General features: G+C 49.0%; 2 protein-coding genes across 5 annotated transcripts; both read right to left on the bottom strand.

Moving 5' to 3' along the window:
- Positions 1-4,247: 4,247 nt before the first annotated feature.
- On the bottom strand, positions 4,248-17,927 carry MATCAP1 (microtubule associated tyrosine carboxypeptidase 1). 3 transcript variants are annotated; one of them, XM_074286486.1, is made up of 7 exons: positions 17,791-17,927; positions 8,429-9,070; positions 7,975-8,118; positions 7,740-7,872; positions 6,440-6,745; positions 4,922-5,019; positions 4,248-4,628 (listed from the first exon to the last, which is right to left on the bottom strand). In XM_074286486.1, exons 2-7 carry the CDS (start codon positions 9,008-9,010, stop codon positions 4,464-4,466), a joined length of 1,428 nt encoding a protein of 475 aa, XP_074142587.1. In that variant the 5' UTR covers positions 9,011-9,070; positions 17,791-17,927; the 3' UTR covers positions 4,248-4,463. The 3 variants fall into 3 exon arrangements, with proteins under 3 accessions (XP_074142587.1, XP_074142588.1, XP_074142586.1); XM_074286487.1 differs by having other exon boundaries at positions 17,795-17,911; XM_074286485.1 differs by lacking the exon at positions 17,791-17,927 and adding an exon at positions 17,222-17,766.
- Positions 17,928-18,234: 307 nt separating this feature from the next.
- EXOC3L1 (exocyst complex component 3 like 1) lies at positions 18,235-27,219 on the bottom strand. Of its 2 annotated transcripts, none has more exons than XM_074286482.1 (13): positions 25,550-27,219; positions 24,911-25,074; positions 24,536-24,755; positions 23,109-23,730; positions 22,874-22,991; positions 21,732-21,857; positions 21,505-21,605; positions 20,851-20,961; positions 19,729-19,864; positions 19,489-19,611; positions 18,995-19,150; positions 18,743-18,867; positions 18,235-18,646 (listed from the first exon to the last, which is right to left on the bottom strand). In XM_074286482.1, exons 1-13 carry the CDS (start codon positions 25,593-25,595, stop codon positions 18,454-18,456), a joined length of 2,241 nt encoding a protein of 746 aa, XP_074142583.1. In that variant the 5' UTR covers positions 25,596-27,219; the 3' UTR covers positions 18,235-18,453. The 2 variants fall into 2 exon arrangements, with proteins under 2 accessions (XP_074142583.1, XP_074142584.1); XM_074286483.1 differs by having other exon boundaries at positions 24,911-25,071.
- Between the last annotated feature and the right edge of the window lie 25 nt (positions 27,220-27,244).

Genomic DNA, 27,244 nt, shown 5'->3' with positions numbered 1-27,244 from the left:
GAGAGCCGATTTCTCCCAAAATATCCATTTTAAGAAGGATGTCCAAGTCCACCATGCGTTCATTCCTCTCTAGATTGCACTCCCGACTCTAATGTTCTCCATGAGGCATGCCCCATTTCAGTCCCCCACCATTAAAATATCAACCCTTTCATTAAACATTGTTCATGGAATTATGAATCACTTTGGAGAACAATTTGGAAGTATGCCCAAAGAGCTTCAAAACTCTGCATTTCCTTTGATCCAGCAGTACCACTAAAAAAAAGTGGGGAAGGACCTATTTATATAAAAATATTTATAGAGGTTCTTTTTGTGATGGCAAAGAATTGGAAATTAAGAGGATGTCCATTATTGGGGAATGGCTGAACAAGCTATGATATATATAACTGTAATGGAATTCTAATCTACTATAAGAAATGATGACCAGGATAATTTCAGAAAAAAATGGAAAGATTTGCATGAACTAATGCAAAGTGAAGTGAGCAGAACCAGGAAAATATTATACACTGTAAAAGAAATATTGTATGATGATCAACAGAGAATGACTTAGATCTTCCCAAGAAATACAATAATCTAAGACAATTCCAAAGGACTCATGATGAAAAGCGCTATCCATCTCCTGAAAAGAACTCATGGAGTTAGAATGCAGATCAAAGCATCCTTTAAAAATTTTTGTATTTTTGCTTCTTTCACAACATAATATGGAAATAGTTTATATAATTACATATGTCTAACCTATATAAAATTGCTTACCTTCTCAGGGATAGGGCAGGGAAGGAAGAGAATTTAGAATTGCAAATTCTTTAAAAAACAATGTTAAAAATTGTTTATATGCAATTGGAAAAAAAATTCAAATAAAAGGAAATGTCTTTGAGGGCAAAGACTATCTCTTCCTGGTTACATTTGTATTTTTATTGCTTGACCCAGTGAATGGCACACAGGAAACAATGTTTTTGTTTTGTTTTGTTTTGCTTCTGTAGCAATTGGGGTTAAGTGACTTGCCCAGAGTCACACAGCTAAGAAGTGTTAAGTGTCTGAAATCTAGTCCTCCTATTCAGAAACATGGAAAGAATTGTAGAAATCATTGCAGGATAAATAAGCAAAACGAAGAGAACAAAATGCACCATGACTACAACAATGTAAATGAAGACAATGTGAAAGGATGAGAACTTGAAATAACTGAGCACCTCCTTCAGGGGAGAAAGTCAGAGAATCACCAGCACAACGTATTTTATGCATTGCCACCACTCTGTCAGTGGTAATGGTAGCAGGTTTGATCTAGAAGTGGGGTTAAAATGATTGTGATATGACAACACAAAGCATCAGGAAACGTAAAAAAAATAAAAGAAAAGAAAAGCCAAAGTGATGACATAAGATAAAAATAATTTTATTCCAAAGCTCCTCTTGCCTCTCCTTTTCTGGGAGTGAAGAGAAAAACCATTTCCAGTTCCAGACAACATACAAGGAGTTGAGACCCCTCCAACCCTGACCTGTATCAAAGGCGCTAAATGTATGTTCCACTAAAGTGAATCTCATGACAGCACCCAAGCCTCCATTCCTCAGCTGGGCTAGTAGTAAACAATAGGAGTCTCCAGGCAAAGGCGTTAATGGGGCAGCTGCTGGGCACCTGGGGAGCAGGCATCCAAGGGGCCCAGAAAGATGAGCCTTCAGGGAAACTTCCTCTTGACCCTGATCCATAGTCCCTTCCCTCTTTGCTAATGGAGAATCCCTGGCTGGGGTAGAAGGGACTTTAGGGATCTAGTCCAACCCCCTGATTCTGTAGATGAGAAAAAGGAAGCTGAGAAGTGCTGAGAACACTCTCTGAGGAATTACAATAAAGGCTCCCAAGTCCAAGCCCCTGAGCCTAGCAGTTCTTGAACAAAGCTGACCCCTACCACAGCCACAGGTCAGGGCCTCTTTCCAATGGGGTTGATACCAGTAGTGACCTAAGCTCCTGCACAGCCTGAGCATTGTTTTAGGTTCCTGGGATGGGGGGTGGGAGTGGAAATGATCAAACAAAAACATTTCCTGCTGAGGTACAGGACAGAAGGCAATGTAATGGGCTCAAGGCTCATTTCCACAGGGCCAAGAATTCCCAGCAGTAACTCTGCTCCTCGCAGCACCAAACCTAGGAGAGGCCCTGCTGAAATCAGCAGCCAGGCCAGGCTGAAGGTAGCTTGGGATCTTGGAGATGGGGTCGAAGGCAAAATACACTTATTGGTCTCCTGCCATCTTCCAAGGTTTGTGTTCAGAGGAAATCAGATCAACACAAATACCAATCTCTGAACTGGAAAAGAAGTCATGAAAAAGGCAGCATGCACTGTTTGCTTTGGTGAGGGCTGAAGGATTCTAGTCCTGCCTCTGACACAGTGACCTGGGACAGCACTTTACTCACTGCCCAGATACTAATCTGTAAAACAAAACTGATTCTGTTTTCATTTCCGTTCCTCTCCATAAACACTGTGGGTGGATTACATATGCACGTGTCCCAAAACATTGAGAGGTGGCAGGTCACCTCCATCCTCCAAAGCCACAGCCAGGTCCCTGAGGCCTGGCTGGAGCCTCTGGAAGAGGAAACAGCCCAGCATCAAAGATGGTCAGTAACAGGGCCAGGGATCTATGGCAACGACTTCTCCCCAGAACCCAGCACTGGAGCCTTCTTCTCAATGCATCTGTACAACAAGCCAAGGCCCAGTTCATCCTCACAGCCATCCTGTGACGTCAATGGCACAGAAAAACACACAACTCACTAAAGACTTTCTGTTCATCCCCTGCTGCCATTAGGCTGGAAGGGTCTCAGAAATGAATCCCTAACAAATTTCATCACTAGCCCCAAACTGTCTGGGACTCTATATCCTGATTCTGTCACCTGTTTATTAGTTCACTCTCCTTCCTTTCCATTACTCAGAAATTTGGTGCCTTGACATCAGTGATTAAAAAAACATCAGAACAGGGCCCAAGACCAAGGCCTGCTGTAGCCCAAGGACATGTCCTTCAAGTTGGCATTGATCCATTAATTCCTTCTTGGATTCAGCATCCAAATCATTCAGAAGTCAACCTAACTTAGCTTACAAATGTGCTACCAGAGAGCTGGAGAAATGACTTGCTAAAATCCAGGAACAGACAAGACAAGGCTTGGGGCCTAGGGAAATGGGGAGCTAGCTCCCTGAGGGGAAGAGCCATCTTCTCCTCAGACCAGGGCTCGAGTAGAGAGCCTAGTCTCTCCACAGCACTCAGGACATTGCCCTAAAATATTCTCTCTGGACTCACCCAGTTCTTCCCTAAAATGGACTGTGTGCTAAGGGAAGGGGAAGCAACAGGAAAAGGAACAAAGATCAGGATGTGTCCCCACCCCCTCCAACTACAGCTCTCCCTGTAACCCCCCCTCCCCATAGGCAGACTGACATTGCATTCCTACCACAGGCTTCCCCAAATGTCCTCAGGGATCCTTTGCTGGAGCCATCCTGTGCCCCTCCCTTCTAGCCCATATCAGAATTATCTGCGTCCTATATGTCCCTTATTAGGCTTCAAGCTCTCTAAGGACAGGGGGTCTTGTTTCTCATTTTCTACTTTCAGGGACAGACACAGGTCCCTGCCCATAGTGGATGCTTAGTAATGCTTGAATTGCTGAGGCCCGTTGACCAGCACGTCATCCCCTTCCACTCCATTCCTCGCAGTCCCTTTTAATTGTTTCACTGAGTATTTGGGCAGGGGTTTGGGGAAGTTGAAATGCTGGGCACCGGGAGGAAGAGTAAATATGGAGTTGGACGTCACGTGTGTGAAAGGTCAGATGTCTGAGGAGGAGCCACCCAGGAGGAGAGCAGCAAATGCAAGGGCCTTGGCTGGGGAAGGGGTACACGGATGTTTTGTCCTCCATGAAAGCCCAGCAAGAGGTAGACATCAAAGGGTCTAAGAGCACCAAGAAGCTAGAGTTGTTTTTTTTTTGGGGGGGGGGGGCGTGAGTTCTTGCCAGCAGAGGGTGGGAGAAGCATAGGATTGAAGGTGGAGGGCTAGCTGTGAGCTCTAGAATCTCATGCACAAGGAGACACCCCTCCCTGCCCACCGCCACCATCTCATTTCCTACAGGCCTGGCACGCTCACAGAGAGAGGTCCCTTCCTCCTCCCCACCAAGCCAAACCAAGTCTAGCTCCCCTTTTCATCCCTGCTGGGATCTCTTCGTTCTATGTGGACAGGGCAGCCTCAGTTTCTATTTTTCTGGCCTTCTAAGAGGAATTCCCCTCTGTTCTGGATTTAAAGACAGATTTCACAGTCCCCTACCAGAGGGGGCTGTAAAATATATATTAAGCAGCCCAATCCCCAAACTCCCCAATATACAGAGCATGGAAGTGTTGACCATGCTGCTGCTCACTGTCGATGGAGCTGACTCAGGATCTTTTCTCCCCAGATCCCTGGCCAGCCAGCTGACCAGCCACCCCAGCAACCCCTGAACCCCCACCCTCAGCCCTTCAGTCCGGCAACAGGATATCCAGCTGAGCATCGTCCAAGCGGTTGGTGGTTATGATGTGCTCCAGCTGCTGGTGGTAGCGAGTCAAATCCTGCATGAAGTGAGGAATACGTGTCTTTTCCAGCTTTCCATGGGGCCGAAGCTGATTTACATCTTCGTAGGAGACCTAGAAAGGGAGGAAACAGAGAGGATCACAGGGACCTCGTCCATCCCCTATCAGGAGAGAGGTTATGAACCTTGTCCCCTGCTGCATGGCCAGCCCACAGCCCAGCTGGCAGGTGGCCCTCTGATGCCAAAGCTAATGCTGGCACTCTTTCCACTCAATACAGAAGTGTCTGCTTTGATGGCCAGTAGCACTTACAAGACCCAATGGACTGATGCTAGGGTTGGCCTGGATTCTGCCTTTGGGCTCGCCCTGAGGGGAGAAGACAGAGCCCCTTCCAATGGGGCCAGTCTCACCTTGCCCAAAGCAGTCAGCATATGGAAATCAATGTCCTGGCGATGCCGCAGGATGCGCAGGATCCCATCTAAGTACACCTGGTCCTTACTGAAGCAGCCTGTAAGGTGTGAAGAGACTCAGAGACTCTCCCCTCAGTGAAGAAAGAAGGCCCTCAAGCACAGAATCTCAGGAGAAAGGGATTTCAGCAGTCTAATCCAATTCCCACCTGAGCAAAACTCCCCCTCTACAATATCTCTGAGAAAGGATCATATCCAGTTTTCACTTGAAGATCTTCACCAATGGAGAATTCACTACCTCCTGGGGCAGCCCACATCCACTCATGGGCAGTCCTTGTCCTCTGACTGTTTTACAATAAGCCAAAGTCTGACTCTGCAACATCTACTCCTTGCTCTGAGGGGCCAATAGAACGTCTGACCTTTCCTCTGTGTGACAGTTCTTTATATACAGAGCGCTCAGTGGATGGAACTGCTCATTCATCTAAGTGATCTCAGCAAGAAAAATAAAAAAGGTTTAAAAAATGTTTAGACAAACTGCGAAGAAACTGTAACTAACCACACAGAGCAACCAGGGCAACCGAGGTGGGCCGGCTGAGTCTAGAAAAGGCAGTTATCCACCCCAAACCTCCTAGTTTTGGAGACTTTTGCTGGCTCCAGAAAACGGATGTGGTAGACAGTAGCTAGGCATCCTCTGGGCAGATCACCATGCACCATCCACAGCAAGCACTCCCTTTTTAGGCTCTAATGCCTCATGTCTTGCTGTCACCAGACCTAGAAGGGCTCTGGGGGCCAAGGACCCATCCTGGGTCAAGGCCCTGCCTGTTTATCAATCAATCAACCAAGAACCTGATTTCCCAGCTTATAAACATGCCTTGGGTACAGCTGTCCCAGCTACACTTGTCCCTCATTTGTGTCAGCTCCTCTCTCTATCTCGGACATGCTTAGGGAAGTCAGGACCCTCCTTCCCTCCAGCCCACTCCTGGACCCTCCTTCTTGGACCCTGAAGGAGTTACCTCATCACAGATGGATCCAGGGCATCGGAATGTTAGAGCTAGAAGGGAGTCTTAAGAGATCCCCTGACCCCTGACTCCAAAGAGCACTGGACTGTGCCCTCAGAAGAGCCTTACAGTTATGAAAAAGGCCATCCTCACCACTTTGTGACTCAGTTTCCTTCTCTATAAAACGACAACCATGACATCTATATGCTAACCTCCCCAAAGGTTACAAGTCACCCTGCCAAATGAAATGAGCTATGTCCTCCATAACGGTCATTTTGCAAATGAAGAGACCAGGATTTGGGCCTGGCTGTAGTATTTTCCCCTAAGAAAAGATGGCACGAGTTCTAAGAAAGCCCTTTATAAAATGAATGTTGGGAACACCACTCAGCTGGGTGATGGGACTGTGGCTTGAGAACTGAACCGCCATCCTGGGGGCCCCCTTTCTCCTGTGGGCCCCATTTCCCGCTTGTATAGGGCCCTGCTGCTAACTAGCTTAGAGGCCCCGACCCAGGGGCAGCCTCACCAGGCTTGGACGTGTCCGTCTGGCCTCGCTTGGCCCGCACGCAGTACTCCCAGCGCACTGAAGTGTCCTGCACGTACTGAGCGAGGTCCTGGAAGAGCTGGCGGAAGGACATGAAGGCTGCCCGCTGGATGGTGTAGTACAGCAGGGCTGCCCGCCACAGGAAGGGCTGTTTCCGGAAAAGCACGCTGTGCAGGCTGGCCAGCCCCTCCTCGGTGGGGTTGGCAGGCCGGAGCCCATACTGCCGCCGCCCATCAGAGGTGTTCCAGGGCTGCTGAGTATTGTTGACAAAGCGAAGGTAATGGGTGCCTGCAAAGGGGTGAGGAGAAGAGCTGAGGACCACAGCCCAGAGAGAGCCCCCTCCCCAGCTGCCCCAGAAGCAATGCAGACAGCCCGCTCTCTGTCAAGCTTCAGGGGGTCACCACCCTCTCCATACCTTCACTCGTACGCACATAAACAATCCTTCCTTCACTCTCACACAAAGGCACGGGCACATACAACAAAAGACACAACTGCCAAGCCTTCAGGACAAACCCTCACTCACTCCTCCCCCCCTCACAGACATGCTCATCCTGCCCCCCCCCCCCAGCCTCTTTGCAGACATCTCATGCTCAGAGTAACAGGATTCTTCAAGAAAAGAGACAGAGGAAAGGAAAAGTGATTAGTGGACCCGGGCAGAGACCTCCCCCATCCCCACCCGGTCCCTGGAGGAAGCAGCCCTCCTTTTCTACTCACTCCACAGAATTCTGGGTACAAGACTAGACTGGCCAGGAGATTCCAACCTTGGGGTCACCCCCCACCCTCACCTCTTGGGGGTGGGGCTGGGGGGAAGAGGACAGAGAAACTGGGTAGGTGGGACACTGGACTCTCCTCTAGCTCCAGGCCACCTCTCAGTCCCCCCTGCCTCAACCCAGACGAGAGGGGAAGAAGCCAGAGAAAAAGTTAGTGAGGAGAAGGGCAAGAAGGGACTGGCAGAGGAGAAGAGGGGCCCGCCAGGAGGGGCTCTGCCTGCCTACCTCTGAGAGTAAGAGGGATGAGGGAAGCCGCTCATTCCTGGGGGGACCGTCCTCAGGGAAGGAGGGGAAGAAATAAAGGGAGTGAGATCACTGGGCTGCTGCTCCCCGCCCCTCCCCAGCCCGCTTCCCCCCACGTTCTGCCTTCTTTGCAGGTGGTCCCCCCCCCAGGTCCCCCTGTGTGTCCACCCCCTCGGCTCCCGTCCCGCATTTCCTGAGCCGGCGCAGGCCTTCTCTATCCCATGACCCAGTATGTCGGCCAGCCCCGAGGCTCAGCCCCTCATCCTGACCTATCTCATGCCGCAACATCCCCTCCAGCCAGTACTGGCGGGCCCCAGTCAGGTTGATGGCCAAGGTGGGCCGGCTGTTCTCCACCATCATCACGGCCTGGGACAGTAGGTCCTCGCTCAGCTGCACCACCACCTGTAGGCGGAAGCAGGGCCAGGCCTGAGCCTGCCTCCCCTCCCCAGGGCTCCAAGACTCCCTGGGGCTCTGCTCCCTGGGCCCCTTGCCCCTGACACTGACCTCTCCAGAGCAGCCTTCCTTCTGCATGTACTTGCGCACAATAGACCAGATTTGGCACTTAGTCAGCAGCTGGCCTCCCGTGATGGCTTCGAATTGCTCGTAGGAGCCATACTTCTCCAAGACTGCTTCAATGATCCTCACCGCCTGCCATACACACCCCGTCGCCAGGGGCTGTCACCCTTATCCCAGCCACGGCCTCAGCCTGAGCTCATCCCTAGGCCAGGGGCTGCCATGATTCAGCATGAAGCTGAGGCTGAGAGCATGAGGGAGGGGAGGGAGAGAGAAGGAAAATACTGGAGGGGAAAGAAACTGCTAGGGGCTGAGGAGCTACGGGGAAGGAGCTGAGGAGTGGGGGGAAAAAGCAGGAGCTCCTTCCTGGTCCCATGTGACCCACTACACTGGGGAGGGGGGGCTGGACAAACTAAGCGGGGAGAGGTGTCCCTCGCTCCCTGACCTGGGGGATGAACTTGTCCGAGGCCTCATTGTACTTTTCCAGCACAGCGGCAGGAACCGGCTCCTCGTACTCAAACTGCGGGTTGTAGGTGTACCTTGATTGAAAGAACCGGTCTCGCTCTTGCTCCAAGTTGTTGGGTCTTAAGGCCACCAGCAGGCAGGGGCTCTTGCCAGCTGCCCGACTTTCCTCCACTTTGCTTTTGGCAATGTGGGGTAGAGAGGAGGCAGGCCGGAGCCGCCCCTTTCCACTGGACCCTCGGATCGAGCAGGAACTCTCACTGCGCCGAATCCGACCACGACCCAGTGAAGCTGATGAGAGTCGCCTTATTTCAGACTTCGGACTTGAGACCTTGGGACGGGAAGAAGCCAAGCCTGATGGTTGGGACACAGAGGGTCTAGGATGTACTGGGACAACTGGGGAGGGTTTCCGGGAGCTGGGGGCTGACATTGGTGGCTGGAGAGAGGGGTACAGCTGTGGCCCATTCTGGTTTGAGCTCTTTCTCACACCAGAAACAGTGGGGGGGCTGACAGAAAGGGAAGGGGGTGCCTGCTCATAGGCCTGGGTCCCCGAGTCCAGCACCATCCTGCCCTCTGAGAAGGGTCACATCTGGATGTGTGATTCCCCACTGCCCTCAATCCTGGCCTGTGGAGACACAAAATGACAGGAGGTGTATGAGACAAAGGGGGAACGGTCATTTAGATGACAGGGCAGGATCTAATGCAGTATAGTGGAGAACACACTGGCTATAGAGCCAGGGAATGTGACAAAGATGATGATGATGATGAAAGGAAAGGAGAAGCTCGTGTGTTTATGTTGAGAAAGGGAAAGTTGAGAGGAGTACAGTACTGCACCCAGAGGGCTGAGAGAGGGAATGGAGGCTAAGTCATTCTGCACCTCAGCCCAGTCCTCCAGAGACAACTGGTGGCTCAGGGAATAGAGTGCTGGGTTCAAATGCAGCCTCTGACACTTGCTAGTTGAGTGATCCTGAGCAAGTCACTTAACCTGTTTGCCTCAGTTCCTTAAGTATGAAATGGGAATAATTATAGTACCTAACTCCCAGGACAACTGAGAATCAAAGAGATCCTATTTTGTAAAGGGCTTAGAACAATGCCTGGCACCTAAATTTGCTTAGTAGATCCTTCTTTCCACCTTTCCTTTCTGCCATTCCTTCCCTCCTTTTCCTCCTTCCCTTCTTGCTTCCTTCCTTCCTTTTTGACTAGCTGCAAACATTCCAACTATGCTTCTTCATTCTATCGCTAACCCCTCAGACACCAGGATATAGACAGCACAGGATGGGCATCCAACAATCCGCCCTCTCCTCCCACTTCTAATCCTCCCTATTCCCAACTGTCTATTTGAACTCAAGGAACAATAGTCTAATTAGCATTATCTTTGGTACTGAAATGGATGTGATAATTTTCTATCCTATTTAATATCTGTATTCACAGCACCTAGCACATAGTAGGTGCTTAAGACACATTCATCTGAACTGACTTAAAGCCAAGAAAACACATACAGAAACAACAAGTTACTGAAGGGTCAAGGCATAGGATCTTTGTCTCTTAAGTCTTTCTAAGGAGAAATAGCTTGCTGTCCTTGAGGATTTACCAGATTTCCAGCTGGGAGCCTGGGCCCTGATGTCTGTGAAGGCCAGCCAGTGTGGCTGCATGAGGTCCCAGGGATTTTGCCATTAACTAGGAGGGTGACCAAGGATTGCCCTCCTCTGCAAAAGGAGAGGGTGAAGATGATTTTCTACACTTCCTTCTTCCCCTGAAATATCTTCATCTCATGACATTAATTTTTTTTTTAAATTAGATCTGTTTGACAGCTAGATGGTGCAGTAGATAAAGCATTAGTCTTGGAGTCTGTAGGACTTGAGTTCAAATCCAAATACAGCTTCAGATACTTACTAGCTGTTTCTCTGGGTTAAGTCACTGTTGTCTCCACCCCTCCCCCAAACTCCAAAAAATCAGACTGTGATTTTATCAGTGAGCTCTTGGTAAAGAACATCCTCTCTCCAATGGAGAATGGCATTTTCTTTTCAATTTACTGGAATTGCTAGGGGAACAGAGGTCAAGGAAGCATGCAGGGGTCACACAGTTGACATCTACTTGAATTCAGGCCTTTCTGACTCTTAAAACAGCCCTGAGACCACATTACTTCTTACGTTGTTGTTAAGAAATGTTCAACTTCAAAAAATCTCAGAAGGAAAGTCACTTTTAACTTTTAAAAAATCGGGCCCTCCATCACTTAGAATCAGTGGATATTACAAATGCTAATATTTCCAGAGCCTGGGTATAGAACTGGACTACATGACTTCTCGGAAGTTCTTCCCACTCCATCGTTAGGCTGATTCAGTTCTTCCTCCTCACCTAGCCTTTCTGGTGGTACAGTAGGTAAGGTGCCAGGCATGGAGTCAGGAAAACCTGAATACAAATTCTGCCTTAGCCACTAGCTGTGTGGCCTCAGGCAAAGTCACTCAATCTCTGTTTCCTCAATTGTAAAATAGGGATAATAGCAGCACCCACTTTCTAGGGTTCATATGAGGACAAAATGATGTATCTGCTAAATTCTTCAGAAAAGGAAGCCATATAAGTATTATTATTAGTGTTGTTGTTGTGGTTTAGCTGAATCTCTCTCCAGACTATCAATATCAGCAACATAATACCTCTCATTATGTTATTCTTTTTTTTTTGGGGGGGGTCATTAAGTGTATTAAAGGTTAGAATTTTTCTCCAAAAATGAGCCAAACTGTAACCGCTGGAGACTCCACCAAATGCATCTTGTACCCAAGAAAGTGTGTAGGTAGCTTCTCTGAGCAGGAATGCTGAACCCCTGGAGGACAGCTGGGTGGAGAAAGGCACTACAGGATTGGGGGCTTGCATCTGGTGGTCCATTTCTCTAATGCCTCACAAGGGGCTTTTTTCACATAACCCTGTCAGGTAGAGAAAGCAAGTGCAGTATTATTGGGTCCAATTCAATTAGGATAGATTCTTCAGAATTTAAAATAGCACTACAGCATAATCACAAAAATGATAACTGCTATTGACTGGGCCCAGATAGAATGCTGAACTGCAGAGATTTAAAAATGCTTTTAATAGAAATCAGTCTATGGAATATTAATAATATGGGAAGCTTTCAAAATATAAATATCTCAAAGAAAAAAATGGAACTATGTACGTCAAACCTGCTTTCTTTTCAGCTATTGGCATTGGCCTAAAGATGCTTTCAATGATCCAAATTTTAATTCAATCACAAAAAAGGTGATCATCTCTTCCTCACTTCCACTGTCAAGGGTACCACTGGCTATCCTCTGTCATCCAAGCTCACATCCTCTCTCACCCCTGATACCCAACTGTGGGCAAATCCAGCCATTTCTAGCTTTGGGAGATCTCCCAAATACCTCTCCTTCTCTCCTCTGTTACTGCCAGCACCTGGAGGCAGACCCTAGGCTCCTGTGGGAGCTTCTGGTACAGGTTCCCTGCTTCATGTCTCTGCCTATTATGTTCCAGCCTGTATTCAACTGTCAAAATGACCTTCCTAATATGCAGAGCTGACCAAATCACCTCTTCAGTAAACTCCATGGGTTTCTATTACCTCCCCAATCAAACACGAACTCTTTCAAAGCCCCAGGAAAGCCGGGCCCTCCTCCCTCTCTAGCTCCTTGCACCTTCCTTCCTTCCCTACACTCTGAAGTTCAGCGACACTGGTGTCCTGGCTGCTCTTCAAAAAAGACACTGGCACCCGTCCTTCTCAGCTAAAATCCATATTCTATAGGAAGGCTTTCTTCATCCTCCTTAAATCTGGAGTCTCTCCTCTGAAGCTACCTCCAATTTATCTTGTTCCCTATCATCTGGACAAAATGTTTATATGTTGTCTCCTGGCCTTTCTCTAGCTCTCACTCTTCATCTGGCACAGAGCGGGCATCTTATAAATGCTACCTTCCTGCGACTGTTCGATCATTTGCAGAATACGATGTGTAACAGATTAGCAACTTGTTTCCCACTTCCTCCTGTTTCACTAAGAATTTCATGGAACAAGATGAGATCATCAGATTGATGATGAGGGTAAAAAATAATGACAAGAGTAACAGTAACCTTAATACAAATTTACAAAGTGTTGTTTGCTTTTTTCCCCAAGAATCCTGTGAGGTTTGTAATGCAATGAAAGTGCCCATTTATAGATGGGGAAACTGAGGCTCAGACAGGCTAAGTATGTAGCCCAGCATAAATATCAGTAGGACTGAAACTCTCAGCTTTTGAGTTTACCAGAGTTCTTTCTACTATGTAATACTAGCATCCCATAGTTTCAACCATGACTTGAGACCCATGATTAAATGCTGGAAATGTCCTTAGTGATAACCTCATCCAAATCTCTCCATTCACAGAGGAGGAAATGGAAATTTGGGGAGGATTGTGTGCCTTGCCCCCTGCTACAGCACTAGTAAGGAGATAGGATGCACCAGCTGGTGGTGCAGTGGATAGAGGGTTGGGCTTTGAAGCAGAAGGACCTGAGTTCAAAGTCAGACTCTTACCAGCTGTGTGACTCTGGGCAAATCACTCAACCTCTGACTACCTCAGTTTCCCCAATAGTAAACTGGGGCTAATGATAGCACTTATTTTCCAAGGTGTTGTTGTTCCTTTTTGTAAAAGTCTAATGAGATGTAAATTGTAAAGTACTTAACACAATGCCTGGCACACAATGGTTATTGTTGTTTGTTCTGGAAGAGGACCATGAGATAGGGGAGGTTAATGCCAGGACCATCTGTCCAGTGACAAGACATAGATCAGGATGATTGGAGATGGCCCTGGATGGAATGGGAGACTTCAGCCTTATTAAGCTAAAGTTTTCAACAGGTCTCAGCGTAACTGAGGTCATATCCATTCAGTGATTAAGGTTAAGTAGCAATTGAGGCCAAAAAAAAAATAATAATAATAAAATAAAATAAAATAAATCTCCTCTTTCTGGGGCAGCTAGGTGGTGCAGTGAATAGAGCACCAGCCCTGAAGTCAGGGAGATCTAAGTTCAAATCTCATCTCAGACACTTAACACTTCTAACTATGACCCTGGCCAAGTCACTTAACCCCAAGTGTCAAAGCAAAAAAAAAAAAAAAAAAAAAAAAAATCTCCTCATCTAGTTAAAAAAAAAAAAACAACTAAATAAAATTGGGGAGGGGCATACAGTAGGCACTATATTGGCTAGTTGTTGTTATCATCTCTGAGGTCTTTTGACTCCAAATATCCAAGATCCTACAGGCATTCTTGAGCCTAGGGACAAGTTAAAAGAAAGAATTTCATCAACCTTTTAAGGTTGGAGGAAGGGACATTATTAAGAAGGACAGAAATCATCATGGAAGAAGGTTGAGAATGAGATCCCCAGGGAACAGCAAATAACAAAAAATAAAGGATGGGACTCTTCATAACTTTCTGCTCTTGCTAAGAATTAGCAAAGGAGTATCTATTCTCTTTGTCTATAGAAAAAGTCCCCAGTGTTTGCATTAAAATCACTGAAGAAATCTGCAACCAACCTCTCATAACCAAAAAGGCCTGAGACCCAGAGGCAGAGTGTCTGACTTGCCCAAGAAAAGGAATATGGACAAGCCAATCTCAAGAGCAGGGGTTCTCAAACTGAGGCCTGCTAAGGACGTTTATGAGGCCTGCTGGGTTATGGCAAATGGGTTAAGGGGTGGAGATAGAGTGTGAGATTTTGTTTTTACTATAGCCCAGCCCTTCAACAGTCTAAGGGACAGAGAACTGGCCCCTTATTTAAAAAGTTTCAGGACCACTGCTCTAGAGGCTTATGAAAGCCCAATATATCATCCAGCTGAGACTGGAGACAAAACAAAGCAAAACAAAACAAAACAAAACAAAAAAAAAAAAAAAAAAAAAAACTAGCATAAAGCTAATTTGAAAGTTTGAAAGCCGTGATTCACCTGGAAACGTCCTCTCCTTCCTGCCTCTTTGAAGTTCAGTTCTGTCCTGTGAAGGCCCAATAGTCCAGCTGGGATTGGAAACTTAAACAAACTGGCATACAGATGATTTTAAAACCAAGGCTCACCCAGCAACTTCCTTTCCTTTCTGCCTCTCTGAGGTTCAGTCCTGTCCTTTGCAAAATGAGAAAGATGGACTAGGTGATCCTTAAGGTCCCTCCCAGACTAGAATTCTGTGATCTATACTTTCTATAGCACCCAGTTCTTGTATAATGCACAGTAATGGTAACAAATGTTTTGTTTGTTTGTGTTTTTTTTTGTTTTTTTTTTTATTTGAATGGAATTGTTAAAGGGGGACTCCCTAAACCATGTCACTCCTCATTCTTACTGATGCCCAGTTTGGATTTAGATATCAAGAAACACCTCTCCCTGACAGTAGTTCTATGAACAGAAAGATTTCATGACAGAATGCTGACCCAGGAAAATTGGCCGCTTCTGGGAATGAGAAGCCACCAATCCAGAACCCAGTAGTTTAGCTCCTCTCAGGAGCCTGAAGAAGCCAAGATTTCATCAAATGAGGAAATAGGGCTGAGTTGGAAGAGCAGAAGGATGTTTTTAACCAGCCCGAGGAGTCAGAGGCTCAGTTGGCATCCCAAGAATCCTAACACAGGACATCTAAATGCTTCTTCTCTGTCAGTTTTTCTGACACTGTACTTTCTTGGTTTCCATTGTATCTTTTCTGGCTCTATCTCTGTTTATTTTACTGGATCTCTGAAGAAACAAAATGTTTTATTGGTGTTACCTTGTTGCCATGTCCCAATGAAAAATAGGGAGGCAAAATCTCCCTTTTTCTTCTCCCCAAAATGTTCTCCATGTGTCTTCCCACACAGAACTCATCCACTCCCCTAGCTCTGAACTATTGCTCTTTTACTATTCAAACAGAAGACTCCCAATTCAATACTTCAGCTCTGCACTCACTTTCAGAATCAAAGGCTATAGAGCTAGACAAGCCCACTGATATAGTGCCCTAAAAAAAAAAAATCACCTAATCCAAATCTCCCATTTGATAGACTAGGAATGAAATCTGGCCAAGGGTCCACAAGGCTTCAAACCCTGATCCTATAACTCCAAAATTAGTGATAGACATAGATCGAACAAGAGATAGAGACAGAGACTGAGATCTCATTGGTGTACCCACACCCACACCCCCCCCACACACAATCTTAGCAATCAGTGCTTTTCCAACAAAGAGGCCCTCAGCTCATCTTCACAGTGTTTCTCCATCTTAAAAGTTATACACGTAATAAAAAAAAAATGACAATTTAACCTAACGACTCCATTTAACTAATACCATCCTAATTAAACTAAAAAATCACCTTAAGTTAGAAAAAATAACAAAATTCATTTAGAAGAAACCAGGAGAAAAAAGATGTAAAAAAGGCAGATTCTGTATCATCAGACCTCAAACCATAGTATGAAATGAAAGTATTGTTGAAATACAAAATGGATAATTTTGATAATTTCCAATTAAAATTTATATAAATAAAACCTATGTGTCCAGGAATAGAAGGAATGAAGAAAGGGGGGGGGGATTTTTACAATTCTCTCAGAATATGAAAGGATTGGAATATTGCTTTGACCTAGGAAATGAGGAGCTGGATGATTTAGAAAAATGTGGAAAGACTTAGGCCTTATGAGAAAAGATATTGTCTACCTCTAGAGAAAGTAAAGTGGAATTAAGCACCAATATGGTCTTACATACATATGAATGTATATTGGATATATATGCATGTATACACACTTATGTACAAACATACTTGGGTGTATGTATGGATCTTTACACATGTACATATCTATCTTTATATTTGTCTATATAACTCTGTGTGTGTGTGTGTGTGTGTGTATGTGTGTGTGTGTGTGTGTATCCAAACCTAATTGTAGCCTTCTTTGGGGGATTGAGAGAGAGAAGAGAAAAAAAACAAAATAAAAAGTATGCAGCAGAGAACAAAAGAAAACCTGCAAGGAAGCAAAGAAAACCTGGACAGCTTTGAAAACAATGTGAAGTATTTATTATATAGGTTTTCTTGAAGCAGAAATGTATTGCTTTGTATTGAATCCTCTCATCTTCTGCTGTGTACATGGCAATTTTTTTCTCTTCTTATTTTGTATTTAAGTTTAAAATTAATTTAAAAACTTTTTTTAAAAAGTGTTTAACAGAATCATAGAAATTTTAACCATACGTTATTTCCTATTTTTATGGTTTACCTTTTGCTAATAAATGCTATGTTTTTTAACTTCAATAATTTGAAATCAACATTGCCCATTGTATAGGAGTACTTATACTCGAGCCAGACACCATGCTAAGCACCTCATAACTTCTCTCATCTGGTCTTCACAACAGTCATAGGAGATAGGTACTGTTATTATCCCCATTTTACAAAAGAGGCAACTAAGCGACTTAGAGTCACACCCAGCTAGTAAGTATATTTTATTAAGTACGTTACTATGTATTTCCAAGTGTCCTTTGATGTGGTATTGGAGATAAATGGTTGTGTTAAAATAAGGTCTTTCAATAACCTGGCCCAAAAGCGGAGCCATAAATGTACATTATATTATATAAACATTTGGGAGTGGCTCTAGCCTTCGCACCCATTTATCTATGTACGTACGTATCATAAGCCTATGCTTTAAGACTGGACAGGCCCGTGGGAAAGGTCTAGCCCAAGTGCCTCATTTTTACAGAATGGAAGCCGTGGGTCAGACTCGCCCCAAACCCCAAGGCAGGTAAAGAGATTCAAACATGCCCCCAAACTTCACCGCTAGGGCTCTTTCCACCAGTCAAGGGGCCGGCCTCCAACCCCACCTCCTTCAAAATTCCTTCATTTAACTGTTCTCTTTCAGGATCATCAAAATTGAACGGTTCCCAAAACTGTGCCAGGTCCTCCCTGGACTGGAAGCGCTCTGCGGGATGGGTCCTGCCCGGTTTTCCAGTGTCCCTCACGAAGCCCAGTCCCAGCGGATCCATCATCGTCCACGTTCCCCAAGGCAGTAAATTAAAGGGGTAGGGAAGGAATCTCAAAAGGAAAGCTGGGCTTGGTGACGAAAGAGGAGGCGCGGTCCAGACCAATGGGAGCTGGGGGAGGGACGGGGAGGGGCAAGAAGGAGAATGACCGAGGACCAATAAGAAACCGAGGATCCGGGAGGGGGAGGAGCTACATAGGGGCGTGGCCACGAGCCAATGGGTGGTCCCTCAGCTCACAAAGAACGAGCCCCTAAGTCCCCCAGGGAAGAGGACGGCCCCGCTAACAAATAGTAAAGGGTGGGAAGGGGCTCCGTGTAGCATGAAAAAGACGGGAGGGTATGGATGTCAAGGAGCCTGCTTTAGGCGTCAGCCCGACCTGCCCCGAACCCGCCCCCCCAGCCCCGCCCCACCTGCCTACTCCGCTAGGTTCCGTCCGGCTCCACAGCACCGAGTCCGCACTGCAGCCGAAAGCCGGCTCCTCGGAGCCCGACGCCGGCACGCATGCACGCACGCGACGTGCTCGCGTCAGCGTTTGCGGCTGCGCGAGAAGCGGGGGTTTCCTCGGGGACTATTCTTTGGGGGCAAGGACGAGGAGACTGGAGGTGGTAAAGAAGAGGAACCCCCGTGCTATAGCTCCAGCCCGGGGCCCTAAGCCTTAGGCTCCGCCTACCAAGGGGCGGGGTTTCTACGAGCCCTTCTGATTCGTTTAAGTCGCTAGCTGCCGCGTTGTCTCGCCGTGCAGGGCAAAGCAATCAGCATACGAGCGGCGAATCCGGCGGCCCGGCCCCTACACAGTCCCGCCCCTCCCCGCCCCTTTGCAATGTGATCCCGCCCTCAAACCGAGGTTCGTGGTATCTCTCCTCCCTAGATAAGGGCTGGCCTCACCCCTGGCCCCCCATCCCCATCCCGGGCTCTTCCCCCTTCCCCAACCCCGCCCCTCCCACTGGGTATGCTACAATCGGCCTAGGCTGAGCAAGGAGGATGCTAGCGGAGCAGTCCGGCTCCCTCCCACGCACAGACTCGGGAGCCGCGGCTCTGGGCGTTTATTGGGAGGTTCCATCTCTGCCGCCCGCTCAGGAGCAGGTCCCTGCGGAAAAGCAGAAGGCCAACGGAGGAGAGGGTACTGGCACCAGACTGAAGAGCGGGCGGTGGCCGTCGGGCGGCGGTGACGGGGGAGGGTTGGCCTGCATAGTCTCCAAGACGACCTGACGCTGCTCCCGGGATACGTCCCCGCGCACGTCCAGGAGCGCCCCGATATGTTCCTCGCTGGGGAGAGAGAGGTGTGTGGGGCTGGGTCTCCTTGCCCAAGAAGATAGGCCTCCCCTCCCCTTCCGAAGATTGGTCTAGCCAGCCTCCAAGTACCTCACGTCGGGGAATTTGTGTAAGAAGCTGGACACTTCGAGGCTGAGCAGCGCTGGGTCCTGGAGGCGGAACAGCTCCTGGAGGGCGCCCAAAACTGCCCCGGTCTGCGCGCTCTCCTCCAGCTCCTGGAACAAGAGGCCCAGTCTGAAGGCCGGGGATGGGCCGCGAAGCCGAGACCCAGGGAGGGAGCACGGGGCACTACTCATCTCCGACCCCGTGGCCCAAGCAGCCCTCAGCAAGCCAGGCTCTCACCAAGCTAAGGAAGAGCTCCCGGAGCTGGGCTGAGTCCTGCAACATTCGCTCCGACGCCTGCATCCTTTCCGCCGAGTTCCGGCACACGAGCTTTCCCTGCATCAAGCCCCGAAGATACTCCAGCACGACGGCGCGCTCGCTCTCAGCCAGCAGCATCTTTGAGCCCAGAGAACGGGGTGGATAGTCACGGACGGAGGAACAGCTGTGTGTGTGTGTGTGTGTGTGTGTTTCTCTCTCTCTCTCTCTCTCTCTCACACACACACACACACACACACACACACTCTCACATACACACACACCATGTGCGCATATGGTGAAGGAAATGGAGTGAAAGGAGCCGGAGGGTCTGGGTTTGGGGTGGCATGAAAGCGGAGATAGTATTAAGAGCTGAAAGGAATCTTACAGTGAATCTGATCCTCATTTTACAAATGGGGAAAGTGAGGTTCAGATGGGTTAAATCATTTGCGGGAGATCCAGCAGCTAATAAAGCGCACCTGAGCCATGGGACTCCGCACTCTGGAGAATCCTGAGCAGAAGCGGGCTATTTGTTCACACACGTTGTCCAGCATCACCTGGCTGGACAGCCACTGACGAGAAGGCAGGGCAACGAACATGGGCTGAGAGCAGAGGAGCCAAAGTTAGATCTCTTCCTCCTCCTTCCCGGGTCCAGCATCTCTACTCTGACCCCAGTGGGGGGGAAGCGGGGATGAGTACGGTATGGCCCCAGTCCAGACCTGTAGCTCCTCTAGCAAGGCATCCAAGATTAGTTTGCATATCTTCCTCTTGAAGTCTCCAAGGGCTGTATCAATGGTGGCTGAGACCCCAGTGGCAGTGGACACCCCAGCGGGCTGCAGGAGGGAGACTGAAGAACTGCATGGTGGGAGAGGGCAGAGACAAGGAAGGTGTAAAGAAAGCCAAGTGTACATGTTGGATCATTCATCCTTATTTAGCCTGAGGCAGTGGAAAGAGCACAGAATTTAAATTCTGATTGCCATTAATTATGAGCTCAGTCAGTTCACAATTTATACTGTTTCCACAAACTAGAGCTTGAATGCTCTTTCTCAATCACTTCATCTGTATTTTGAATTTACTTCTCTGTGTATATTTTGATTCTTTTATTGGAATGTATGTTCCTAAAAGACAAGAGATCATATAACAATATTTTCCCTCAGTATCCCTATCACCTAGAGCAGTGACAAAGGGTGCTTCATGTTTGATGAGTGGAATGAACTCAAATCCTTTCCAACCCATCTCTTCCTTCTCTGTGAGATGAAAATATTTGCTCACCCACTTTGAAGGGTTATGAGGTGGAAAAGCTTATATAGTTTGATTCCCAGAAGAAACTAAGAATAAACAGAGCTTCTCCCAGGCTAAAAGGACCGTGGAATTCAAACCCCTCATTTTGCAGATGAGGACACAGGTCTTAGGACATCCTAGAACATGATTTTTCCAAGATCACCCAGCTAGTCAGTTGCTTAATGGAATTTGAATCCACGGCCCCTGACTCCAAAATCCAGTGGTTTTGCCACCAGAACAGGGATACCTTTAAAACTGAAGACTTCTTGAAGAGATTTTATAGTGAATTGCCCTATAGAGTATATTGCCCTTAGTTGAATGAAAATTCCCTGAGGGCAGAGACCTTTTGTGTCTTGGTAGCCCAGAGTCTAGCATACCATAGGTACATAACATAAACTCCATGAGCTGAATTGAATTGAATTAGCCTCAGTCACTACATATACAGAAAGTTTACAACTTCCAAGATGCCCGAGTTGTCTTGTCCCCAGTCCCATGGCCTTGTCACCCTCCCTGGTAGCCTGTTTTCCCAAAGTTCTTTCATCTCTCTGTACAATGAATACCTTAGGGCAGCGTAGTGATTGAGGCAGGCCAGCAGGTACGGCACATAGTGATGGGGCCTAGACGCATCCCTCAGGTGTTCTTGGGAGAAACGTTCCAGTGCTTCGATGAGGCTATGGCCAAGAATAATAGGTGAGCAGGACCAGCACCTTAGTATCCACTCTCCCTATCCAAACTTGGGGGGCAATGAGGTTAGGAGAGGAGGACAAGGCACAGGGGAGCCAGAGCCTGAAAAGACCAGCTGCTAGCGCCAGTGTCTCTGCAAGAAACTCATCTTAAATGGGATGAGCCCTCCTTCCCATTACCATCCATTAGGGAACCCTGGACTCTAAGCAAAAACAGGGGCCTGCTTGTATCATTATGGAAAAGACTTCAAAGGCCATCTAGTCTACCCTATCCCCTCATTTTACAAAAGAGGAAACTGAGATCCAGAGAGATTTTAGTGACCTTCCTGAGGTCATATAGTAAGCTTCAAAGGTGAGTTCAGAGGCAGTATTCTCCTTCCTAGGGCATACTACCTTCTTTGTTCTAAGTCCAGCTGCCTTTTTTTTGCCTCAGAGTGCCCTCACGTTTTCCCATCATGGGAGTGTCTACAGTGGATTCTCTGGTGATCATACATATTTTATAAGTCACTTTGGGATAGGGGTAGCACAAACCTCCTCAGGAAGGTGCCCAGCTCCCTCAGGGTCATGCTGTATATTCTATCCTGCAAAGAAGCGCTGATCACAGCTGTCACCCGGATATTTTCATCTAGGATCTGGGGGAAAGGGCACACTGTTAGCCAGAACTTCCCAGAACAAATGTCATTTCCCCTACCTTAAGCAATGCTCTTCACCCCTTTCCCCCAATATTCCTCCCCCACCTTTGACAGCCACCCACTCACCTGCAGAACAACCGCAGGCAGGGAAGAATGATAGAAGCCTTCAGGGTCAATGTCAGGCTCCTGTTCTCGGAACCATTCAGCCATCTCTCCATCCAAGGCCTTCTGCAGCCACTCTGCTATGCTTAACTGAGGTAAAGATAGGTGGGAGGAAACACATAAACAGAGAAAAGACCTAGGGGATAGTTAGGGGGCTCAGTGGATAGAGTACTAGCCTTGGAGTCCAGAGTCCAGATTTGAATCTCAGTTCATTCAAGACACTTATTAGCTGTGTGACCCTGGGCTAGACATTTAGCCTGATTGCCTCCTCCTTCCCACCCCATCCTCTAGAAAACAAAAACAAGGAGCAGCACAATAAAGAGGATTCTAGATATACATATATATCCACCCACACACACACATACATCCCCTCTGTGAAGAAGCAATATCCCCAGAAGAGACCAGCCCAACTTCCTAAGAATTAGCACATCTGAGCAAGGTGAGCGCTCTCATGAAGTGGAATGGGCTGTCCTGGAAGGGTTCCCCTCACTGGGGGTCTTCAAAGCAGAGGCAAGCTGACTGCCTAGCCACGAGATCTGCAGGATTTCTCTTCAGGGAGAAATTGCACTTGTCAATGGTGTGCAGTAGAAATGGGGACCACTAAAACCTGTGGTAGCATTTTGACTTAGAAAACCACAAACTAAAACTAGATTTTATTTTGTGAAAATATTTCCTGATGACATTTTCATGTGGTTCCCAACATACTCGGGAGTGTCTGGGGAGCGTGCACGCTACTCAGGGTATGTGGTTGACATCTCTGACCTAAATGGTCCTAAAGGTCCTTCCTCATGGTCAGATACTAGGAGCTTGTTTGGGGATCATGGCCAGCATCCAGAGCTGAAAAATCATCTAGACCAATCCTCTCCTTTTACAGAAAAAATGAGTTTCCTCTTATTGCCTAATCTAGCTGAATTGTCTGTGTGTCTTTTCCAAAAAGACAGAGGTGGCATTTTTCTAAAACATTTTATTAGCCCTCACAGAAGACCAAGGAAATATGTAGAGATAGCCAGTCCTGGCTGGAGTTAGAGAAAGAAGAGTAGGTAGGCCCTATGGAATGGAACCTGTACATGTCTTTTTTGCCTGAACCTGTTTCTTTGCATCCTCACCTTGAGTTTTTCCGTATATGTTCTCTCCAGCAGGTCTACAGCCTCTGGGGACAGCAAAGGTTCTAGCTCAGAGATGTCAGCCTCAGGACTAAGGTCAGGATGACCCATCATATCAGGCCTGAGGGAAAGCATATAGCAGTGAAAAACTAGGGTTCCCTCCATTCTCAGGTCAGCCTCCTGGATTTGTCCTGCCCACCCTCAATGTCGTCCTCGCCACCCTCTGCCTGGCACTGACCCTGGGTAGATATGCAGGGCCCAGTGCAACAAAGTGAAGATGTCCTGAGTGCCCAGGTCCTCAGACTCCAGAAGCCGCTGCAGGTACTGGCAGAGGCCCAGGTGCAAGGTGTGGGCCCACAGCTTCACAACCCCATATTCTCCAGGGCAGCAGGGTGCTACGAGGGCCTCAGCCAGGGCTAGTTCAGCAGGCAGAGCTTCTCGAAGAGCTGCCAGGTGTCCTGCCAGGCCTGAAGGGGCAGGAGCTGGTGCCTCAAAATAGGCTTCCTCCAGGGCCCTCTGAAGGGCCCCCAAGCAGCGCTGGCGCCAGGCTCTGGGCCGCCCAGGGGATGGTGACTGCAGCTGACTATCCCTTTCCTCCTCAAACTCTGCTACTCGCACTGCAGCTACTAGCAGGGCTGGGTCATCTCGTGCCAGCTGCCGAGCAGAACCCACCACTTTCCCCACAGCGAGGCCCAGCTCCTCCCCCAGAGGGGCCAAGCCCTCAAAGAGGGACAGCTCTGGTCCCCCAGTGGGGTCTAACACCTCATCCCGCAGCTGCTCCAGCTCCCGTAGCACCGCATAGGCCTCCAGAAATTGATTGCCCTTGATCAGGGCCTGGGTTCTGGCCACAGCTTCGGGTACTGTGGAAAGAAGGAAGAAGTAGGAGATAAGGAAGTAGTCCCGAAGGAGCCTAGAAATGGGCTGGCCATCAGGACTTCTTCAGATCTCTCCTGAACCAGCTAGGTGACTTTGGGGCATTTATAGCACTTCTCTGTGCATCAGTTTCCTCATTGGTAAAATTCAGTCTAGCAAACATTTATTAAACCTCTATGTGAGAATTTAAATTTAGAAAGCATTGATACAAACAAAAATCCCAAAGAATCTCAGGATTTTCTGGCCTTTGGTGCTGGTTTACATATCACTGTGGCTCAGTCGTACTTTAGAAAGGCCCAGAGTTCTCTGTCCCCAAGCTCCCCAACAAGCATGGGTTAGATGCAGTCTGTAAAACCAGCTGGGTAAGGGGTAAGCCCCAGTGCTGGTACTCAAGGGCAACATAGTCTGGTAGAAAGAACACCAGCTCTGAGTTCAGAAGATGGGGTTTCAATCTTAGCCAGGCTTTCTGAAGCTCTCTGGGTTTCCATTTTCTTTTCCCTCTTCTTTCTTTTTCTTTTTTCTTTTTTTTTTTTTTTTTTTTTGAGGCTGGGGTTAAGAGACTTGCCCAGGGTCACACAGCTAGGAAGTGTTAAGTGTCTGAGACCACATTTGAACTCGGGTCCTCCTGAATTCAAGGCTGGTGCTCTATCCACTGCGCCCCCTAGCTGTCCCCTCCATTTTCTTTTCTATATTGACTCGGGTGAGCTCCCAGGGGAGTCTCTTCTACTTAATCCAATGAGCCTGGGCAGAAAGAGCCCAAGGGTACTGCATGGCACTCTCTTGCTTACTCACCTGCCAAGAGTTGGGGCAGTAGGAGTGTCACGGCCTGCAGCTGTCCATGCTGATGGGCCAGCTCCCGGAGAGGTTGTAAGTTGTGGGCAGCCTCGGCCTGGCTCCTGAGTGCCCCCTGCGCCTCAACCAGGGCTTCCCGAGCCTCCTGGACCTCCTTCAGCGCCAGGCCTAGCTGTTCAAGGCCTGTCTGCACACTTTCCAAGTATGACTGCACAGTAGACTGTGGGGAGAGAGCTTGGGGAGGTCAGTGGCAGGTCTCACCCTGCAGTGGAGGGATAGAGAAGGTCCCTCAGAGCATGGGCAGAATGGGAAAGATGGCCCAGGGATGGACTATGACTTTTAGGGAGCCCGCCTCATACCTCTCCCTGGCCTCACCTTGATTCGGGACTCGATGGAGCACATTCTCTGGGCTTCCCGGCTTCGGTATCGGTCCAGCCTGGTCAGCTGCTTAGGGCTGTAGAAGATGCCTGAGGCCCACTTCAGAGCTGCCCCTCTGGCCAACCTTTCTGCCTTCTCTAGCTCGGGCCACTCCGAGTCTGCTTGGGTGGAAGGGGGTGGAGTGGGGGAGGCAGGAAGGGGATTCAGCCACAGCTGTTTCCCACTCCCTTGTTCCTGACAGGAAGTCACTGAAGCTGGGATCCTAGAAGCTGGGCCCCAGACTGGTCAGCCTGACTCCTGGAACCACTCTGGATTAGTAGGACTTTATACATCTTTAAATGCCATCTAGTTAAGGGCCACAAAGGGGGACACCAAAGTATATTTAGGGCTAAAAGATCATTTAGATCAAAGATGAGAACTGAGTTCCTGAGAGGTCACATAAGTTACTTGTCCAAGATCACCTGGCCCACAAAAACCTCGGCTCTCCAGTTCCAGACCCCGTTGCTCCTCCACTGTGCTTTGTCACCTCGATTGGGTGGTAAGTGGCTGATTGCCTGTCCCTGGGAAAACAACTCCAGGATGTTCGGAATTTCTCCGAGACCATCCACCCACCAACCCCGAGGGGTCGCCCATTACCTTGGGGGGCTGCCGACTCCTGCTCCTCCTCCATATCCATGCCCATGGCTCAGGCAGCAGTGACGGAAGGGGGGGGTAGGCCTGGTATTGGAACTGAGCCTAGATCTTAGGGGATGAGGAGATAGCTTCAGCTTGCATACGGAGGAAGCTCAGCCCGGCTTAAAAGCCAAAGCGGATTCTTCTCCAGGCAGGCTCCTCTGGGGCAGCTCCGTTCCTGCCCAGCCTACTCAGGATATGGAGGGAGGAGTGTGTGTTGGGGGGGGGAGGGTGGAGGAGGGACTGAAGGTGAAGGGGTGGGCACTGGAGCTGCTGGGAAATGCCCTGTGGATGATCCATAATGTCTAGATGGGCGAGGGCAGTGGGGGAAAGCTCTGAGTGCCAGCCTTAGCCTGGGCACCCCCATCAGGAGGTAAGGCTTTCGTGTAACATTTGTGTCTTCTGCAGCCACGGCCTGCTGCCTGTGCCCCTCCAGGGAAGTGCCCGGTCAGCCACTTAGCTTGTGCCCTCAGAGTCTGCCTTTCTGGCCCCCAACCCACGGCCTAGGCGCCCCTTCCCAAGCTGCCAACCTCACTTCCTTTACTCTGTCTTTTTCCTGGGGCTTATAGAAGTTGGGGCTATAGGAAGTAGCTGGGAGTAAAAAGAGAAATGGAGAGGAGGGGGCCGACATTACTTGTCTCCATCCCTCCCTCCTCCTTTCTCTTCCTGCCTGCTGTTAACCGTGGGGGGGGGGGAGGCTTAGGAATGACTCTTGCCCTGCCACTGGGGGACGGGACGAGGGGGCAGGGTAGAGCCCCAGCCAGCAGAGGCCGGCATCACAGCAGGTGTGCTCGGATAGGCCGGATCCCGCCCCACAGACACCTCAGACTCAGGGGGCCTCCTCCGGGACCCCGGCCCCTCCTCCTCCACCTGGGCAGAGGAGGAGACTGGAAAGGAGAGGACGTCCCCACGCAGGGGGCATGGGTCAGTCTGCCCCATTGCTGAGCACTTAACGACTGCGCCAGCTCGGAGCTCATCTCGGGGATGAAAACCTCCGGGAGCTTTCTTTCTAATGGGGGGGCGTCCCGCAAACAAGAGATCCGAGCGTGGGGGGGGGGGGGAGGGCGGGGCATCGTGCGCAGCCCCCGCCAGCAGCAGGCCCGAGCGCGCGGGAGAGGTCTGGGCCCCGCAGTGCGGGGGGCGGGCCGTGGCTGGCACCCGCTTCCAACGGGAAGTCCGCTCCAGCCCTTACAGAAGGCCCAGAAAAGGACCGGACTAGGGAGAAAGCGGCTCACGCGAGCTACAGATCCGGGAACTTTACAAGAGCTAAAACACGAAGCCGCTGCTCCCCGCCTCGGGAGGCGGGGCTGGTATAATACATTCTGCACTTTCGGAAACGGAGGCAGGGGAGTCTGAAGCTGAATCTGAACCCAGGCCTTCCTGAGCGCGACGGGCCGGGGACAGAGCAGGTGCTTAATAAACGTCACTTGGCGGCCTCGCAGGTCCCAGAGCCTGCGTCCTATCTGCCTCAGCATTCGACTGTCTAGGGAAAGAGATAAGCTGCTCTTCTCCCCGGCGCGTGCGAGACCAGGCGGGCTCCGCGAGGGCGTCACGTGCCCCGACCCCCCAGCGCTTCTCGCCAAATTCACGAGTTGCCAAGCCTGGTTTGTTTTCGCTGGGCTTTTCTCCATGATCCCTGGGATTCTGCGGCTCTCCACG

Source organism: Sminthopsis crassicaudata, chromosome 2, assembly GCF_048593235.1.
Source record: "Sminthopsis crassicaudata isolate SCR6 chromosome 2, ASM4859323v1, whole genome shotgun sequence".
Taxonomy (NCBI): Eukaryota; Metazoa; Chordata; class Mammalia; order Dasyuromorphia; family Dasyuridae; genus Sminthopsis; species Sminthopsis crassicaudata.
The sequence above is the reverse complement of the archived record's forward strand: the minus strand, read 5'-3'. Positions and strand labels throughout refer to the sequence as shown.

Bases quoted from the DNA above. Each gene is read 5' to 3' on its own strand.
- MATCAP1 (XM_074286486.1), bottom strand. From the start codon at position 9,010: ATGGTGCTGGACTCGGGGACCCAGGCCTATGAGCAGGCACCCCCTTCC. The intron at 5,020-6,439 runs GTGAGGCTGCCC...CACACCTTACAG, and splicing joins GACGGACACGTCCAAGCCTG to GCTGCTTCAGTAAGGACCAG. The intron at 4,629-4,921 runs GTGAGACTGGCC...CTCCCTTTCTAG, and splicing joins TGCTGACTGCTTTGGGCAAG to GTCTCCTACGAAGATGTAAA.
- EXOC3L1 (XM_074286482.1), bottom strand. From the start codon at position 25,595: ATGGGCATGGATATGGAGGAGGAGCAGGAGTCGGCAGCCCCCCAAG. The intron at 24,756-24,910 runs GTGAGGCCAGGG...CTCTCCCCACAG, and splicing joins CCATCGAGTCCCGAATCAAG to TCTACTGTGCAGTCATACTT. The intron at 19,612-19,728 runs GTCTGGACTGGG...CTCTGCTCTCAG, and splicing joins CCTTGCTAGAGGAGCTACAG to CCCATGTTCGTTGCCCTGCC.